The sequence below is a fragment of the Apostichopus japonicus genome, chromosome 22 (assembly GCF_037975245.1).
Source record: "Apostichopus japonicus isolate 1M-3 chromosome 22, ASM3797524v1, whole genome shotgun sequence".
NCBI classification, from domain to species: domain Eukaryota; kingdom Metazoa; phylum Echinodermata; class Holothuroidea; order Aspidochirotida; family Stichopodidae; genus Apostichopus; species Apostichopus japonicus.
The window spans coordinates 16,880,731-16,899,971 of NC_092582.1; the positions used below are offsets into that span (position 1 = coordinate 16,880,731).

The following is a 19,241-nucleotide window of genomic DNA, read 5'->3' on the forward strand; positions in this document are numbered from 1 at the left end:
ATATAGCTAATGTTTATTCATTAAGAATTTAGAAAAGACTTGTAAAATGGTAAATCTTTGATGGATTTTGATGGGAGTTGCAACTATTTTCATGAATTCTAATGCCTATTCGAGTGATTAGGACAATGTTGTTCATAGGTGTCCGTCTTAAATATATCAAAACAGTGAAAAAAGATAACGCCTGAGGATCTAATTTAAAGTTTCTAACCTTATGGTTTTATTAACACTAAAATTCTGAAGAAAGCAATTGAGTAATTCAAGAATCATCCATGAACGTGCATGAGCCTAAATTTTGGCCTACATATTGTAAATGCTGCCTGGCTGAAAATATAGACAAACTTCAAACATCTTATGTGATTGAGTTAAGTATATGTCATTGAAGATACAAAACATAATCTACTTTTAGAATGAGTGTTAAAACACATTCATCGATAGCGTAAAATTGTCATACCGTCTTGCTTCAAGCATTGCGGAATTGGTCCATTCCAGTTTCCATCAGAAAGACAGTGCAGAGTCTCTGGTCCATACAACAAACCTTTTTGACAACCAAATCTGATCGTTTGACCAAAATTATCGATGGGAGGATTTGGCAAAATGACGTACCCATCTGATGAATGCCGCGGCTGTGAACAATCTATAGCTGTATAACGGAGAGAGAGCAAAAATATATATGTTCACATTTGTTTAATTTGAACAAGAATTTGAACAAGGACTATCGTAATTTATGATTTCAAACCGTAGAAATCTATTGAATGTATTAAAGGAACAACGTAGGCAGGGATCAAAAACAATTTATATTATTCAGTAACCTCAAAACTATCTTATATTCGATTTTTAAGTTAACCTCTTCCTATTGGACTGAATACGCTCGCTTTCAATATTGGCTCCTACTAGAAAGGCCTTATCACAAGGCACAGTAAGCCGCCATTGTTTACGTAATACGCTTGAAATTTCATATTGATGACGTAAGAGAGGAACAACTCTCTTAACAAAGTCATCTTCCTTGTGGTAGACTCCCCCTGGAAAATATTCAGCTGTTGTTGCTAGGACTAGAACTTAAAAGGCCTTGCAATTCCTATAAGCCCAACGCAGCTTAAAATGTTAACGAGGCACCTGAAAGTCAAAGTAACAAAAAAATCAAGAGTTCTCTTTTCTTAAAACTTTCGTTCATAAAAATTCCTTAGTGACGCTAAGCAAGCACACTGACGCTATGCCTAGGCTACGCTAAAGTAACAATGTAGCCTTATATACAGCACGCCTTGCCAGACTTAGGATTATTTCATAACCAATTCAAATGGAACGGATGTAGCTCATCTCACTGTGGTATCTCTTAGTACCGCTTTATTTGGCAAACGGTTTCAAATTCTGTATTGATTGATAAACAGCCTTCCTTTAACCTACTCGGTTCAAGCAGTAGCATTTCTGCTTATATAACTAATCTTCTTATCTGGTTTACAACAGGACACTAATATAGATTATTATAGCATTCCCAACATTGCACCAGTCCAGGTGTGACATATTAACTGATCAATTTAATATTAAGAAACCTTTCCTTTTCATGCAGTAAAAGTTATGGTTTATTGGATGAAAATAAGTTGCCTTTAAATAGTCCTGTCTGCAGAACGGAAAGGTTACATTGATTGATTGAGTTTTTCGGTGAGGAATATTTCGTCTTCACTGTAGAGGTCTCATTGTAAATTCCACAGGGAATATCCTTCACTATAACCAATACAGAGTTTCTGTGTGTGTAATATCATAATACAAGTTGGTCTTACGTTGATGGACACAAATAAAACCGCATTTCTGGTCACAAGTACATCTTTCCTCTTGTGTACAATCACTGTCCGAGACGCATGAGTGATTACAGCCATAATGCAAGGCGTAGAAGCCGTCACGGGTTGGACACTCTTTATAGAAAAGAAAACATGTTAATTAAAAGGAAAATGGGAATATTGGTATCATTATAATAGAAATCTAACCTTTACATATTTTTTCTACCGTTAATGCTTGTTTAATCGATACACATATGTCAAAAAGATGTTAGCAAAATATGAAATAACTCCAAGACTACGTTTGAAATAATATTGTTGACCATTTGGGATGTATATGAAACAAAACTAGTCATTCTTATTATATTATGATTTAGGGAAGAATGGAAGGATGGATAGTTGAATTCATGCATGGTTCGATAGATTGATAGACAGGGTTGGCATTTTCCCGGGAAAAACCTGTTTTTCCCACTAAGCGGTAAAAACCAGGTAAAAACCGGGAAAAACTGGTAAATACCGGTAAAAACCGCCTCCGTCTCGAAAACTAGTATTAATTGTCCGTAAAATGCAGGGTCATCAGTAGGCACGATATTGTTTCATGACAGGCATATTTTATTGAATATGGGAGTTTCTTAGCTTCATTTTGAGCTATTTTATCACATTCTTATTCTACTTTTTGTGGAAAAAAGAGTATTTTTCGTTTTGCACATGTATAGTTATTCTGTCACGATCTCTTTAGCAGTATGCATTGCCTATTGCCCAAACCATTATAGGTCTACACTGGGACATTCACCCCTCCTAAATTCTTCAGGCCTATTATGTGGCATGAACAGCGGAGGATAGAACGAAGTGGCGAACCATGGCATCCAAAGCCTCAAAGGGACAAGGAACCATATAATAATATAATATTATGTGCTCAGACAGTTCATACCATTAATACAGTAGGCAACAGTCTATTGAGGTGAACTTCAATCCAGGGGGCTCAATAGAAACTGCTTTGAAACTTTGTAAGGCACATGAGCCCAATTAAAGTATTAAACGCACAATTGCCCTATGGAGCCATTCACACAACCAAACTGTTTACCTTGATGCAAACATGGTCCAATTATTATACAACTTCATGCATGAGTGATTAAACACTTTGCGGTGGACAGGTGAGGTGATACTGGGCACTTCCTGTGTATAGGCTAACTGAAGAGGTAGCAGTATCAACAACACAAGTAACTGTTCCAATTGTTACTTATTCTCAAATTAGTTGATGTCACAACAGTCACTTAGTACAGTGCCTATAAGCAATATAAGCATAGCACAGTGCCTAGTGCGAAGTGTGAACAGAGTACAATTTATCGCAGACATGAAGTGATCGTTCTTGGATGTGAATCATCATTTGGATCTGAGCGGACTAATGTGGCATGTATAATATGACGAACCATAGCCCTAGGAGGCACCAACAGTTTGATACGAGTCCATTCTCTAGATAATGGAATTATGCATCTCGATAGGAAAATAAAGTTGGTTGATTTGAGCATCCAATATATTATTTATTTGAATTATTTATAATAGTCTAATCGGTAAACTCACAAGTTATAGATCATAGCTGTTCTTTGGATGTAACCCAACCCCCTACCATAAGATGCCATTTTCTTGTAGATTCTATGCTCCTCCACAAGTTCCACATGAGTTTTTAGGAATTCTATATAATTTGAGGTTTTTCCCGGTTTTTCCCAGTTTTTACCGGGGCGGTAAAAACCGCCCGGTAAAAACCGGCCAACCCTGTTGATAGATATATACATGCAGACAGGCAAAGCCTGATTGAATAACGACCTTCTCACGATTTAGGCGACTTAAATAGAAACTCACCTCGCCGTTCGAGGTAATTTCCATGCTTCACTTTTCAATTATTTTCCAATTAAGCAGATAACGTGCTGGACATTTCTTCACATGCCAGCTGGGGGGGGGGGGGGACTGTATTTTTCACAAAATATTGTTGTTTATGGTTTGCCAGATATTATCTGATTATAATATTTTGTTGTAACCAGTGCATGAACAGTGGGTGGTTTGTGGTATAACCGCGACATGTTTGTATCTTGCTGAGTTCTTCTGAAAATGACACATTTCATTTAAAGCATCTTCTTGCTTTAGGGCTTGGCAGTTTTATCAAACGTACTAACTATAATACTCAAAGTAGGAATGCATTTGATTGAAAATTAAGACGGTTCACTTTAGATTGTCTTCACCAAATGAATGTTGTAGGGCAATTAATAAATGATCTCGATTCCATCCGCAACGTAGTTTCGTCGAGCAGACGAGACATCTCCATTATGTATTAACCATGTTTAACGTTTACTTTTAAGTTATTTGAACTAAACAGTAATCCCAGCCAAATTGGCATGTATTGCCATTGCATGTTAGTTTCGAATAACAATAAATAATATCAACATGAATTTTAAATTGCTAGTGTAAACAAATTCGTTACCTTCATCTCTATATAAATAAACACGAATACATTTTAAGCTTGTCTCTCATATATCACATGTCAACCCCTTTGTTTTTAATCCACTCGTATTTTTATATTTATGGCAGTACCAAGAAGATAATCAAGTACAAAGTTTCCAGTGTTTCTTTCTTCGAACTAATTGTAAATAAGCTGAATAATTTAGGAAAAGGAGATAAAAGAAACTGATTTACCAAAATAGTTTGGAATGAAATATAGTTTCTAAATAGAAATAAAAATTAAGAAAAAAAAAAACACCCCACTATTCAATCAAAAAGAGGGAATTAATTTCTCCCTTAAGGAAACAACTGAAGTAAATGCTATCAACTCTCTTTTTTTTTCAATGACAAAATAAAACACGGCAGCTCGTCATTCATAGCATAGAAATTTGTTTTTACTTTGAAAGAATGGATTAGTTAAAAGAAATCAAGTAAAGCCTTTGTCTCTATTTTTATTTCATTTAAATACATGTAAAAGAAGAATACATATTCTCAGAGGAAGGGAAATGACAGGCAAAACATTTAATTTAATGCTGCATTGGATATTAATCATGTTGCCAGATAGCAGCCACGAATAAATAAACTATTTGTTTTTAGCGATAACACATGTGCTTATAATTCCCGTTTCTCATGTGAAGCCTAAACGTGGTTGTTTCCACAGAACCACTTAAAAACTATCCGAACAGGGTAAACTATAACCTGGTTCTACATTTCATTATTGATTTGTCTCATCGTTTCTTATGTAAGAACATCTGATTACCAGATCTCATGCAAAGCCAAATGTTGTAAGTCTTTCCATCACTGCGGCATTGAGTATAGGTTACTTATAAGTACTACAGAGGGACGGGCTACGCAGTCAACCAAAGAACATGAGAGGAACAAAAAACCCGAAAAAAAAAATACAGCGAGCGGTACTTAGAACTTTGCACATTTAGTTACTTAGGCCTATACAGTGAAAGCCAAAGGCAAAAATTAACGTAAGTTCGTAATTAATGATCCTAAATAACCTTATCTGTCTTAAATCAAACCCTAAATAACCATACTATACTGTAAATACACCCGATACACACATAGAACACAGTTACTACTGTAAATTTTAAAGTTTTGTACCACAGTAAAACTGGATCGTGCTATAAATCGGTAGCATGTGCTATTATGATTACAGTAAGAACTGAGGATATGTGTAATTCCAACAAATCAAGTTGTTGGAATTTTTTGGGATTACACATATCCTCAGTTCTTACTGTAATCCTTATAGCACATGCTACCGATTTATCAGATTTGTCAGCACGATCCAGTTTTTACTGTGGTACAAAACTTTAAGATTTACAGTAGTTAATGTAACCTCTGTGTGAATCGGCTGGTAAATACTATCCATTCTGCGTTAATTGCTAGTTGAACGGCTCAGAGCTTAAAGAGAATATTTTCTGATTTTGCTTCTTATTCAATACTTACGGTTCTCATGACTCTGGCACTGGTTCCTATGAAATTGAAAATTTAGTATTATTAGGATGACAAGTGACCCAAATTTAAACTCCATAACGAACTGTCTGCTTGGAGAGATGATGAAACGGAAGTGAAGTCGCTCCTTACTAACCGTGTTACAGACGGGTGATTCGACCCAAGCTAAAGAATCGGGGAGAAGAGAACGTCGCTCAGAAAATTGTTTGAGTTTTTGCGTCGCAGAAATGAGAGATATTTCTGCCAGTGTTTTTCTTTGCTGAACCCGTTGTGGTGACCCTTTACATATGTGTAGCAAAAATTAGGTAAACATGCACGTTATGTAGATACAAAACGATAGTTTCAATACGTGTTTGTTGATGAATTAAGGAAAACAAACTTTCGAAGCAGATTCAATGTTTCTTATTCTAAATGCACTCTGACCAGGTGGGTTTAATGGAGAAAGCTGTCGCAATCGAAAAAAAGAAATTTATTTTCTGTTGCCCTTATGGCGCGAACGCTTTACCGTAAAATCACTGCGAACGCCCATATCAGCATGTTCATTACACAAATGTAACCTATATATACTCGTATCATCCACTTTTTGTATCCAATTTTACGGAGGAAACGTCTGAAAACACCCCCTTGCAATGAAAGGAAAATGACACAATTTAATAGTAAAGAAAACCGCAGATAGTAAACCCACTATGCAGATGCATAGCTTAAAATGTTCATTTTACTGCAGTAATCTACGCTATAAGAAAATTAAATAACTATTTTATGTTTCTGTCTTTGTCCTCTAGTTTATTCCCTACTCTCTTCCCATAATCCTACCTTTGTCCCTCCATTGTTTATCTCCTACCTCTCCTCTTGCCCTGTTGGTTTCTTTCTCTTCTCTCAATCCCTTGTCTACTAATCCTCTTACATCTATCTCTTTGTGTTCACCATGCTCTTTAACCTTTTTGTATTCTGTGCGTGCATTAGTCCCTTCTGTTACTTGTCATTTAGCCTCTGAAGAAGATCCTGCTAGGATCGAAACGTCAGGCCAACTAACGTTTACACAGGCTCTTTAGTGGATAAGTAGTTTGCTAACAGTTTATTTTATTATGATTTTATAATTCAGTTAACTTAGCAAAAATAAGACCTTTGAATGAAAAAAGAACAAGAAACAATGTTCACAAGCGAAATCTCACCAAAAAACACCCTGGTAATTAATTGATGTTTCGATGCAATTTAACCAAAACTATCTCTCTACAAACGGCATGTTGAGTTTGTCAAATTGTTTCACCTAATTGGGACTTAATTAGGGAGTAACTGTGATTTCAGTGACGTTGCCCAGAGACCTTTTTAACATATGTATTATTCATATCCATCATCCAAATAAAACTGGCATGAACATTATTCGGGTAGAAAACTGTGTTTGTCAAGGTAATGAAGTCCATTATATTTATCATTTTTCTACACACATCTCCCTGCTAAACATTAAGATGGAAACTTTTATCAACATAGGAAAAGCTCTTTTGACAAGTTTGCGGAAGGAGTCATCCAGAAAATGCTGCCTAGGCGTCTCAATTAAGAATCACAAGACCATGAAGAATTGTGCAGAACGAAAAAAGCAAGAAGATGGAATGAATTGAATTATTCACTTGGATTTAAGTGACAAAGACAAATAAACAAAATGTTGAAGCACTTAATTTTAAAGAACCAAGAAGCAATGTATCCACAAAACATAAACTCGCTTTTGCTCTGGCAATACGAAGAATTTTAATATGATTTACTTTTAATATTTGAAATTGTCATTTGCTATCATTTTAATATTCGAAAAGACCCATCGTGCGTTCTGCCACCTGACTAAACGACTGCTTCCGAACAAATTCCGTCTTTAATTGTGTTTCACCCATAACCGAAGTATAGCCGCGTATCTTTAAAGATGACATTCCTTCTTGATTGCCAGCTGTGCGAAACAAAAAAGGGTTCCAAAACTCGTTCCTGTATATTGATATGTCTACCAAAAGGGAAAGATAAAGAAAGGAAAGGAAGAGGGGAGGGAGGCAGAGGGCAGAGGGCAGAGGGCAGAGAAAGAAGAGGGCAGAGGAAGAAGAGGGCAGAGAAAGAAGAGGAAGAGAAAGAAAAGGGGAAAGGAAAAGGAAAGAAACATGAAAACCGTGAGGAAGAGGAAGTAAAGAGATGAGAGGTTCCACCTCTTTAAAACAGATTTTCATTTGTCAGCAAACATGTCATCTACACTAACATTTAAGCAAGTGTTTAGAAATGAAGAAATGAAAAGAAATGAAAATAGCGAGGAAAAGGACACTAAAATGATGGATAATAGTAGTAGAGAAATAAAAGTAGTTGCCATCTCTCTTGAACATACTTTCAATGGACTTCAGCAAATATGTTTATTGAATCTTACGTAATAACGTTTGTGTGTTTTTTTCCCCTTCTTTTTTCAATAAAACAAAGGTGATTCTGTTTATAGCTACTAACTTACTGGGACAGGGTATCCGGGACAAATAAGATCATCGAATAGTAGAAGTACAGCAAACGTCCTGGTATCATAGTTCGGATTTCTATTTTCATAGTAGTGGGCAGACAATCGTGATATTGCATGAACCAACAAAGGACACCAATCATGTGATATCTGTGCCTGGTAAAAAAGAGAAAACAAAACTTTACGATAGAAATATTTCTCTGATTGTTGGTACAGCTGCTTGAGTTTCATGAAACATATAATATTAACAGCATAGCCATCGTTTCTACTACTTACTACGCTAATAAATGAACCCGAGATAACTAATTCATAAATTAACTGGAAATTGGATGCCGAAACCTAGTTATTTTGCAAAATGTAACGCCAAATAGAAATCATCGTTTGAACTTCATTCTAGCACGTCATTTCTATTCAGCCTTTTCTGACTTTTTCGAAAGTTGTGTATCCGGTTTCCATTATTATGCACATAAGGTATCCACAGTTGCATTTAAATGTGCAACTTAACTTTGTTTTAAGCACATGTGATGTGGATATACCACCGTGGGACCTTTTGAATTTGATGGCAAATCGATACATTTTCATATTGTTTCCTATCTAAGTCTACACACCTCTTGGTAAATTGCGCCATTGTTGCCCATTCAAATCTAGTGTGAATTTAACTGCACTGTGAACTTTTTCAAACATTGCCTGTTAATCTGAAGAAAAGAAGAGAGCCCGGACGTATTAGCTTGAGACTGCGACCATGTGGATATAACCGGTTGCTTGTCCAGAGAGGATACAAAACTTTCGAAATAGTCAGAACAGGCTGAATAGACATAATGTGCTAGAATGTTCATGGTGTTCGTTTCGCAAGTAAAGGTATGACTATCATATAACCTACTTTATAATATCTTATATACCTTTACTAATAAAGTAAAGAGGATTTCTATCAGTTATTCTTATCAAAATATTTATAACAAATACGTATAGAGGATAAATAAAAATTGGGGTAACAGTTGGACAATTATGATTCTAGTTTGAATATTATGATTCTAACCCCTCCCCCCCCACCTCCACCAACTCACAAGACCCTAGCAACGTCCCTGAATATAATCCATTGATAATAGCTTATAATGCAGTCTAATCACCTCATCATAACATCCTACCAGGCTGATTGAAAATGAATCTAAAAGTTCCATTTTCGTTAAATGGAATTCCCATGTAAGTTATGTCGAGAAAGCAGGCGCTTGCATCTTAAAGACCAAATATGGAGGCAATTTTTTTTCTTGAGATTTTCCATTAATTTAGGAGTTTACATACCCATAATCAACATGTGTAAAAAATAATCTTCGAAAACCTACTATAACCCATCAAAAACGACCACGAAAATGGACATTTTGGGTAGTCACGTGACATGAACCTCTGGAATGTCTGAAAACAGAGATTGACCCAAAGGAGCCTCTGGTCACTGTGTGACGTCATTGTTTGTATACCGCGAAAATCAAACGCTGATATAGGCACTTTTTGTACACAGATAGCGAACAATTGTACTGTTTTTGATTTCCAATTTCGAGCGTTTGAAAAGCTGTTAGCTTAAAACAAGAACACATGAAGGTTAACAACAAGTTTTAAGACAATTATAAGCAGAAATTTTAGTTAAATTGCTTATTTTCTTAGCAAAATTTCCACTCAAATAGAGGCATCTTTTACATAGCGTAGCGTCAATAGGTCCGTACGGTACAATATACTTACATAGTACTTACTCGTTTTAATATCCAAAAGTATACAAACACAGAAAAAGTATCCTGTCAATAAACAAATTTAGCAGTGAATATCCTAATCCACGTTTCTTGTTCAATCCTGGGCGAAAATCTACCGTGAGTCTGTGTAATTCCATAGAGTTAGGTCTAGTTGAAACAAGCCTTGCCCAGTACTAACATCCCACAATCACAAGACAGTCACTAACGAAATAAAACGTCCGATCGCTACATACTACCGTTTTTATTCAACTCCTTGGACCATGCAGATGTCGGAATAAACAGAACGGACAATATTACACATGTATCAGGAACTCACGATACTGGAATACAACAAATGAAATAGATAAATCCTAACATGGCTATTTACACATGCTGTGAGCCAACGCCGGCGAGAGTTGTAACTAACTACCGTACATGTACTAACAATGCTATACCCTTGGCACGGTATATACGGTCATCTCTTACAGTAAATATATTACTGTCAATTGCGTGATATAATGTTACATGTAAGGACGTCCAGGGCGTGTTTACGGTCAATTTCACATTAGCTATGTCCGACCATGGTCCGACACAGCTATCGACAGTACATAATTTTCACAGAATGAGACATTTGCAGCATACACAGAAGCAGGGTCATGCATGTGGACTCATGGGCATGAGATACTCCGGGTGCTGAAAAATCTTTCCGCGTGGATCTCAAAAAATTGATCCAAAGTCTGCGGCGTTTTACGTCGGTTCTTTTACTCGGAAATCTAAAAAAGCTGATGCTTTTGTTGGATGAGGTTTAACTGCAACCTCCAACAACACAGAATTGTGACATTTTGAGGAAAAAGGAGTAATATCGTTGATGTTTTTGGCAGCTCAAGTATACGACTTTACACACTAAAAGTATAGTTGTGAGTGAGGTATACAAACGTTGACGTCACATGGTCACCTGATGTCTTAGGAATGTTTCAGGAATGTCTGAAATAGAAGCTGACTTTTCGTCCCATTTTTCACTTATTTAACGTCCGAAATTGGTAAAGTTAATTACAGCAATGTGATTGGAGTCAGTTAAGGATTACATACATGAAAAATGGTGGGATTTTATGTTCATCGAAATGTCTCCATAGTTGGTCTTTAAGTATATAGTTGTCTGATTTTGAATACCATAAAGCTGAGTTTCGTCCAAGAGTAAGCAATACAAAACTGTATTAAACAGTATAATCATGGCTCATTTTTTCGGCAGGGACTTCCTCCTTAGATATTAAAAAAGACATGTCAGCTAACCTGTGTACTTTTATTGCATAATTCACGGATTACGGGGTCTGATGAATGCTTGTCGCAATTAAGTCGTGAACACATGCCTGTAAAGGACCTCATCTGTATGTACAACGAATAAAACATTGTTAAAATATATTTGTTGTGTATGATAATCTCATTCAATTTCTTTTCGAAAACCATTTTTGTTTCCAAGATAAACAGATCTGAAGTTTTGATAAATCTGGGAAACTCATTAAATATATGCAAAAAATATATGCAAACTATGACGTATAGAGTGTTATTTTAGGACTTAATAAGTTATCTCCTATTTACAAGCCCACATATATCTTTTGAATAATATGATGTTGTTCCTCTCTTCAAAGAAGATAATAAAGTATTTCAAAAAAATAAAATAAAAAAATAAAGGAATACCGTAATAGAAAATTAGGCAATCACTCCCAATGTGCATACATTGACTAATGTTTACACATATATACACTAGAATTGAGAAAAGACTTGTAAAATGGTAAATCTTTGATGGGAGTTACAACTATTTTCATGATTTCTAATGCCCATTAGAGTGATTAGGACAATGTTGTTCAAAGTGTCCGGAGACAGTTAAAGAATTGCTTATAGAGCATGGAAATTCGAGATAGATAGAAAGATTGAGGAGAGAGGGGAGAGTGGTGTGTGAGGGGGAGAGAGAGAGAGGAGCATGTTATAATTCCACCTACTTTGGACAGTTTTCCACTATGTGTGAGAAGTAACATTAGAATGTCAGGACGAATTGCTACACACGTTCGGCACTGTAATAGGTGTAATCATGATGGTTCTTTGGGAACTTAGATTTATTCCCAATGTCTATTGTTACTTTGGTAGTGAGGACATGAACTTGAAACGATAGCTGATATGGAATGCGAGAAACAAACCATCTCACACCTTTAAGGATACAATTAGTTGATATCAAATAGTGACCATTATATTATGACATCACTATTTCTGTAAATTATACATGTTCTCATATAACGCTCGGTGTATAATTCATACAATAGATAGTTTTTTTTTAGCTTTCGACCTCTTTGATTTGCTCATTCAAATCAAACCATTGGCTAATAAGCACATATGATTGCTAATTCAATCCTAATTCTTTTCTTTCATTTTTTGACATATAAACATCCAATACAGAGACCCAATGCACGTGGCAAGTGCTTTCCTCCAGTGAGACTTACCTGGCGATGTATGGATCTGACAAGTTGAAATTGTATTTTGACAAAAACATGACAATCACCCCTGTTAGAATCACTGCTTGGTGGCGTTGAAACAGTTATATCAACAATGTAGACAGGAATAACAGCTAGAAATACAAAAGTACCAATAAGATGATATGAACAGAAAGATATTTCAAATGAATTATAAATCTGTATGCAATAGCAGTCAGTGTTGAGGCAACTCTGTTTCAGATTACCTACAGATCACGAGTCTAATGAACCTGAAGGCAGGGGTGGAGTTGATTACAAAGGAATTAGGTACAAAAAGGAAGCCATGAGCTGCCCGTAGGCCGTTTCGTACAAGAATGATTGGCATCTAAAAACTTTGGTGTGAATTCAAAGACAATTCCGGACCTCGTAATGAATGTGCATTGTGACAATCCAGGCAGTGCTTAGATATAGACCAACGAATAAGGAGGACTTTACGATCGTTCAGGAGCCTGTCCATTTGTTCAATGAGTTTCCGTTGTACTTTGCTTTTGGGCTTAATTGATTACGCTATTGGTTAGTATTCCATTGCGGTGTATTAATTTTGTTACCTTTTGGTTATCATTGCTAAACTTTAGAAAGTGGGTGAGAGCTGGCAAGTATCTTTATTGTACAAAGCTCTCTTAGTTGCTGCAGAAAAGTTGCAAAGAGTAGAATCACGATTTCTTTCTGAGAATGATTTTTCGACTGACAAAAGAGCGAGTGAAAATAATGAGTGAAATTCAAAACTAGTCAACATAGTCACCTAAAATATTTTGGTCGGTTTCAGCATGGAGGTAAAAACTGTTTTTACCTCCATGGTTTCAGCAAGTAGTAGTTAGTAAATGAACATTATGAATTACATCAAGAAATCAGATATTTGTGTTAGAAACGCAAGAAACGGTGTTTTACCGAAGAGGCAAAACTGAAGATAAGAATAGGTGGTTCAGAGTTGTGTTTCATGTTTATGTTATTGTCCTGAGTCAAAAATTGCTACGAAAATAAAAGTTCCGATATATTTTGTTTGTTGAAATTAAGCGAAATATCTTCTCTTTATTTTTTTTATTTTTTTGTTAGATGGTCATTGTGAAATGTTGATCTAAGAACTACTTATATGAACGCAGTATGTGTATTTGCATATTCCTAACATGATATCAACGTATCAAAATAATTTCCGGAAACATAAAGACCAATTAAATAAGGTCCCCGTGTAGACGCTTAATTATTATTTTTTGAGATTATAAGGATCATTAGCATAAAAGTTATACTTACCCAATACAACGAAGAAGGAAACCAAAGAACGTAACATCTTGTCAATAATGTTGTCCAAGATCTTCTTTGCTTGTGGCATCCGTTTCGTAATATATCAACAGAACAGACGAATACGTGGTACCACGACTGGTGTCAAAGTTCGGGGTACTTTATTTTTTTTTTAAATTTAATTCAATTCTCAAGATTTATACTGCAGTTTAACATTTTTCTCCCCGCATGATTCGCGTCACCCGGAAGGCAGGAATATCTAAAACGCCACGTTCCTTGGTTAATTCCATCGATAAAGTTGTCAGTTGAAAGTTGTCATACCAAGAAAGTCATTTGATGTATTCCGTGATCTGTGCACTCAAGTAATACTTAACCCAGTCCATTTCTGAAGCCAAAGTGAAGAAAATAGAGCGGATTCTTACTAACTACTACTTAAAACTCTACTTAAAGCCCGCCGCGCACTGTCCGATCGATCACGGCCACGCTCAACTCACCGTCGTTACGTAGATCGGGCAATTAGCGGAGTTTCAAACTACGAACGATCACGCTTTTGGCTAGGTTAAAGCAGGAAGTTGTTATGGAAATAAACAACTCCCTGGTTAAAGCGCAGTCACCTTCAGTCGATCAAACTGAACACGCAGCGCTTTCACGGCGGGGATTCACGGTTGAAAATGTACATTTAACAAAAAAAGTAAAACAAATCACGGGTTTATTTAATTACCTAAACTTAAATTACCCAAACGAGCTCCGGTCGTTAATAGCAAACAGTCGTTGTGTAAGTTATATTGTCACCGTTTTCTTCGACATCCCCAAAATAAAGATTTACAACCTATGGATCATTCAACCCCCACTACGTACTCACGACGTGTATCTCATTGAGTTATTTTTATAACAATAAGAGAAAAAGCTTTTGAGTTGTTTAATTTTTGACTAATTAACCCAATATTACGTGGTGATGATCAAAGTAAGATTACGATCGATCTAAGATATTAGTGGAACATTCAATAGTTAGTTATTCGAAGTTCCCATTCGGGACTAAATATTTACTATTTATCTATATAGGTATAGATGGTGAAGCAGATGGGGATACTGAATGAGGCACAGAGGTTTTGTTCTTTCCTTATAACAATTATTTACAAAGAAAGTGACTCCAATTAAGAATTCACGAAACATCATTAGATGTATCTTCAAATTTGTTTTCTTCTCAAGTAATTGGTTATTAGTCTATTAATTGTTAACTTAACTCATTACCACCATTTTCGGAAGATTTCCTAGTAAGTCATGCAGAAGCTACTCACAATCTCGGAATGGCACATGTCATAAGTGTAGCTCCAAAATGTTGGCTTTCAGTATTACCGTCAACGCGTGTAGCCCCTTACTGCACGTTACAGTACAAGCTTTTCGTCAACGAGAGAGTTGTTTTCTGTCAACAAAAGGACACAGTTTAATCCCTGAAGCACACGGAAAGGAACTTTTCAAAAGAATAAAAGGGAAAACTCGAACTTATTCATTAACAAAAACGAGCCCAATTTACTTTCGGAAATGGACACTTTTCAAGTTTATCAAACAATTTGGCATCGTACCCCATGAGTCCCTCTCTCACTATCGTTACTATTATCGTACTAAGCCATAGTACTTTTGACGTCGCCCATAGAACTGATCCTACAAAACAAAGTATCCGTTGTACAATAGTGTGGCTGGGACTGTTCCTTTAATACTGCACCTGTTGATAATGCACCAGCCTCTGCCGTTATGCGGACGCACTCTGTACGGAATTCATAATATGCTAGGTGCATAGGTGCACATGTGCAGGGGCCCAATGAATAACGTAACTTCATATGCATGGATCGCCCGCCAGCAATTGGATCCTGAGCGGGCGATCAAGTGTGAACGTGAACGAGTTTGTGGGTATAAAAATATTTGTAGTTTGTGTAGTATCCGGCGGTTCCAGAGGGAGGGGGAGGTGGATCTAATTTAAATACGACCTACATGTCTGGGCTTCGATATATATGGTCGCGGAAAGGGGAATTTCTAATAACTAACTATATCGAATATTCTTCAAAATCTTAGATCGATCGAAATCTTAGCTCATCTAGGTAATTTATTTAGGAAATGTATTACTGACCCGTGACTGCTTTTCATTTAAGAGAGAGAGTCGTTCACCTCAGGAAATAGTGCTCAAGAAATTAGACAAACAACTTTCAATCAATATGTTATTCTATCTATACTACGTGGGTGTCTTTTCATATTTTCATAAAGCAAGTAGGATCTCATTTGATCCTTAAGTTTACCATTTCTTCGTCTTGAATGAAGCTGTTGTGGTTTAAGTAGTGAGGTCTGCATACACAAATAAGTTAATAAATTAAATCATTATTCGGGCCCTCGGGTGAAATTACGAAAGAATTCTGTTTAACTATTTTATTTGTCTTTAGTCTTTAGTGTTGTTTTCACAAGATTGAAAGTGCAAGAAAACAAGAAAATGAAGAAAGACCTATACAGAAGACGAATTATGTAAATATGCAGGTATTTCTCGAGACTTAACTTCAGTTAGATGAGCGATAAATCGCGGAATTGGAATGTTATTCACTTTTAAAGCAACACTTTGTGTTCGATAGTAAAGTTGCATCTTTTCTGACACCGAAATGTTATAATAATAATAATCATAATACAAATTAGTTTTCCCCTAATTGTACCATGGTTTTACCTTAATTGTACCACAGTTTTACCCTAAATTTACCAGAGTTGTATCCCAATTGTACAATAGTTTTACTACTTGTCTTAATTATCATCATTACACCACAAATTACCTTACATTTCACCCATTAGTGGATTGTATCATAATTGGCCTAGTTGAAACATACAACAAAGCAACTCATACTGTATGACATGATGTCGTATGTATGTTATGGCATACTATTTTATATGCACCAGATTTGGTCAATATGCTGCAGTCAAAACAAGCATGACAACAATATAAAGGTTGAACAGGTTTACAGCATATTGTATGTACAGTTTTTGTTAAAATAAGTATGTACCATACTTTTATTCTATAAGGCTACTGTGGCAAATTTACCATGTTTTACCCCAATTTAACCATAGTTTACCGCTGTAAGACTAGGGTACTTTTTTTTGCTGGGAGCATATATAAATTGTTTCTTATATCAAATATAGGATGATATATTATTGTATTCATGTGCTTTTTAACTGTTCGACCACATTTTCCTGCCTGGACGCTACTGCTTTACCTCAAGTCTCTATAGTCTAAAAAGTTTCATGTAATATGAACGAGGAATAAAGAGACCAAAAAAATGTGTTGTCATTCTTATAAAAGAAGTTATCTAATCAAAAGTCCCACAAACCTGATCACATCTTGGTGTCAGAGTGGCAACCACTGTCTTTTCAGTAGGTGAACTAGAGCTTTGTGTGGCCATTTTTAAGCCAAAATGCCCTCTCAGGTGTCATATTAAATTGCCTGTTGTATAATCTGCATGTTTCCATAAAACTAGTTATGCTTGAAAATATACCCAGTACAAAGTCCCCTGTGTAGATACCATCAAGGCTCCATAGGCTGATAACTATAGCAACCCCATATACAATTTCAGGAGGGTGAATTTAAAGGGGCACTGGCAGGGATTGTACTCTTTGAAGTGGCAGGGCTTGTACTTGGTAGAGCACCAGGATGGGTCCATCTTTATGAGAGTCTCTAAATAAAAGTACTGCTGGTGATAAATGCAAACCAGTGTTGAGTGTCTGATTGTACAGCTACAGTAGTACTGGGTACTAGAAGTAGCGATTGTTACGATATGGCATTGCTTGCATTTGTTGACAGTGAGTATTTCATGATCTGCAGGCGTCCTTATGCCCCCTACCCACACAGAAAAGTCATTCACTGCCATGAGTAGTTCCTCCTGTCATTCGATGTAACCAACTCAGTTCCATTAGTTTTATCACGCTTAGTTATATAGCATTTCGAGCAATATGTACCAACGTGGAACGGGACAGTCACCACTTTAATTCGTGTGCGTATATATTTGTTGTGAACTTGACTTCGTTACATGATGATTTGAAGAGAAATAGATACTTATTCGTTGTAAAGGAGTTTTTTTAGCGAATATACTATAGTTTTCAAAATTGGAAATGATGATATCATGCCCCCCCTCCAAAAAAAAAACATTCTTCTAAACAGTTCGAAAGTGGTTAATTTACGTTCGAAAAATACGGCCGAAATTCCCTTTCCATTCCTTTTTTGTGTCTTTTGTCAATCACGATTGGATTAAACACCCTTTCTTCGTCAAATTCAACTATTACCAGACCCATACATTGATTAATGACTGAGAAATTGTCCTTCGAAAATGGTAAGTTTTACCTAATTAAATCTTAATGAGTAGTGACGTCAAGAAATCCCGTGCGTATTCTACAAGAAAAGAAAGCACTTTTCGCACAGCTGGGGACTGACTGTAATATCAGGGTGTAGGAACTAGAGGGGGTGGGGCGGGGCATCTGCCCCAATTTTTTTAAAAATATAAAAAAGTGCCACTTTCTAGAACGAAAAGTGCCACTGCTGCTCCTTTGGAATATAAATTAACTATTTTCATGATTACAACTTCGTCAACCCCCCCCCCCTCCCTTAATCTCCCAGGCCATAAATGATGACCCGCCCGCTTATCAGGATGAAATAACTGGTTTCCAATTAACCTTATTCGTACATACCTGTTATATGATATTTCGGCGTGTGATTGCGCTGGGGGTCATCAGCCAAGGCTTCAGTGGGTATTCTGTCGTCTATTCCCTTCCTTAGCAAACTACTCTAGTTCCACCTTGTTGAAAACATTTCCGCATTTTCGACCTGCATTTAATGAAAAAAAACTCAACCCACCTCCCCACACCTTTGCTGGCGCATATTGGCTGAAATGCGCCGGCCAAAAATACTTCTTTTCCCTTCCTTATCAAACTCCTCTAGTTCCGCCTTGTTTAAAACATTTCCGCGTTTTCGACCTGCATTTAGTAAATAAAAAAAGAGGCCTACAACCCCTTACCTTCCTAGGGTATATTGACTGAAATGCGCCGAAAACTCTTATCCCTCCCTGGACAAAGTCCTCTAGTTTCGCCATTGTAAAAAACAGTTCCGCGTTTTCGACCGGCATTTAGTGATAAAAAAGCCTTAGCCTTTCCCCACCCCTCCTGGCGCATATTGGCTGAATTGCGCTCAAAAACTTCCTCACTCTCCCTTGACAAAATAATGTACTCATCCGTTGTAAACTTTCAGATTTCGGCGTTTTCGACCAACATTTACGGTGAAATAGCTTTGAACCCGCAACACTTCCTGGCGCATATAGGCTGAAATCCGCCCAAAAAACTTCGTCACCATCCCTTGACAAATTCCTCTCGTTTTCCGCGGTTTCCACGTTTTCGACCTTGCTATATAGCAAGGTCGACAACGCAGAAACCGCGGAAAACGTTGATATCGAACCCGGTATCTCGATTACCGAACTCGGTTTATCGATTTCCGCGTTTCCGCGTTATCTACATGGCCGCATTCAATGCGCTAGTGCGCGGTACCGGTCATGTTCGC

At 36.7% G+C, this 19,241-nt stretch overlaps 2 protein-coding genes and 1 long non-coding RNA gene across 3 annotated transcripts in view; 1 reads left to right on the plus strand and 2 right to left on the minus strand.

Annotated features, from left to right (window-relative positions):
* LOC139963656 (complement receptor type 2-like) overlaps window positions 1-5,906 on the minus strand; it is a 26,470-nt gene extending 20,564 nt beyond the window's left edge. The window contains exons 1-3 of the mRNA XM_071964659.1: window positions 5,718-5,906; window positions 1,776-1,907; window positions 452-640 (exon numbers count right to left, since the gene is read on the minus strand). Of these exons, the coding sequence (XP_071820760.1) occupies window positions 452-640; window positions 1,776-1,907; window positions 5,718-5,802 (406 nt within the window). The 5' untranslated portion in view covers window positions 5,803-5,906. The remainder of the gene's footprint in view (window positions 1-451; window positions 641-1,775; window positions 1,908-5,717) is intronic.
* Window positions 1-19,241, plus strand: part of LOC139963660 (serum paraoxonase/arylesterase 2-like) — a 121,940-nt gene that overhangs the window by 32,531 nt on the left and 70,168 nt on the right. The window lies entirely within an intron of this gene.
* Window positions 7,411-11,294, minus strand: LOC139963711 (uncharacterized). The gene is made up of 3 exons (XR_011791742.1): window positions 11,202-11,294; window positions 8,194-8,349; window positions 7,411-7,707 (listed from the first exon to the last, which is right to left on the minus strand). It is a non-coding gene; the product is annotated as an uncharacterized lncRNA (long non-coding RNA).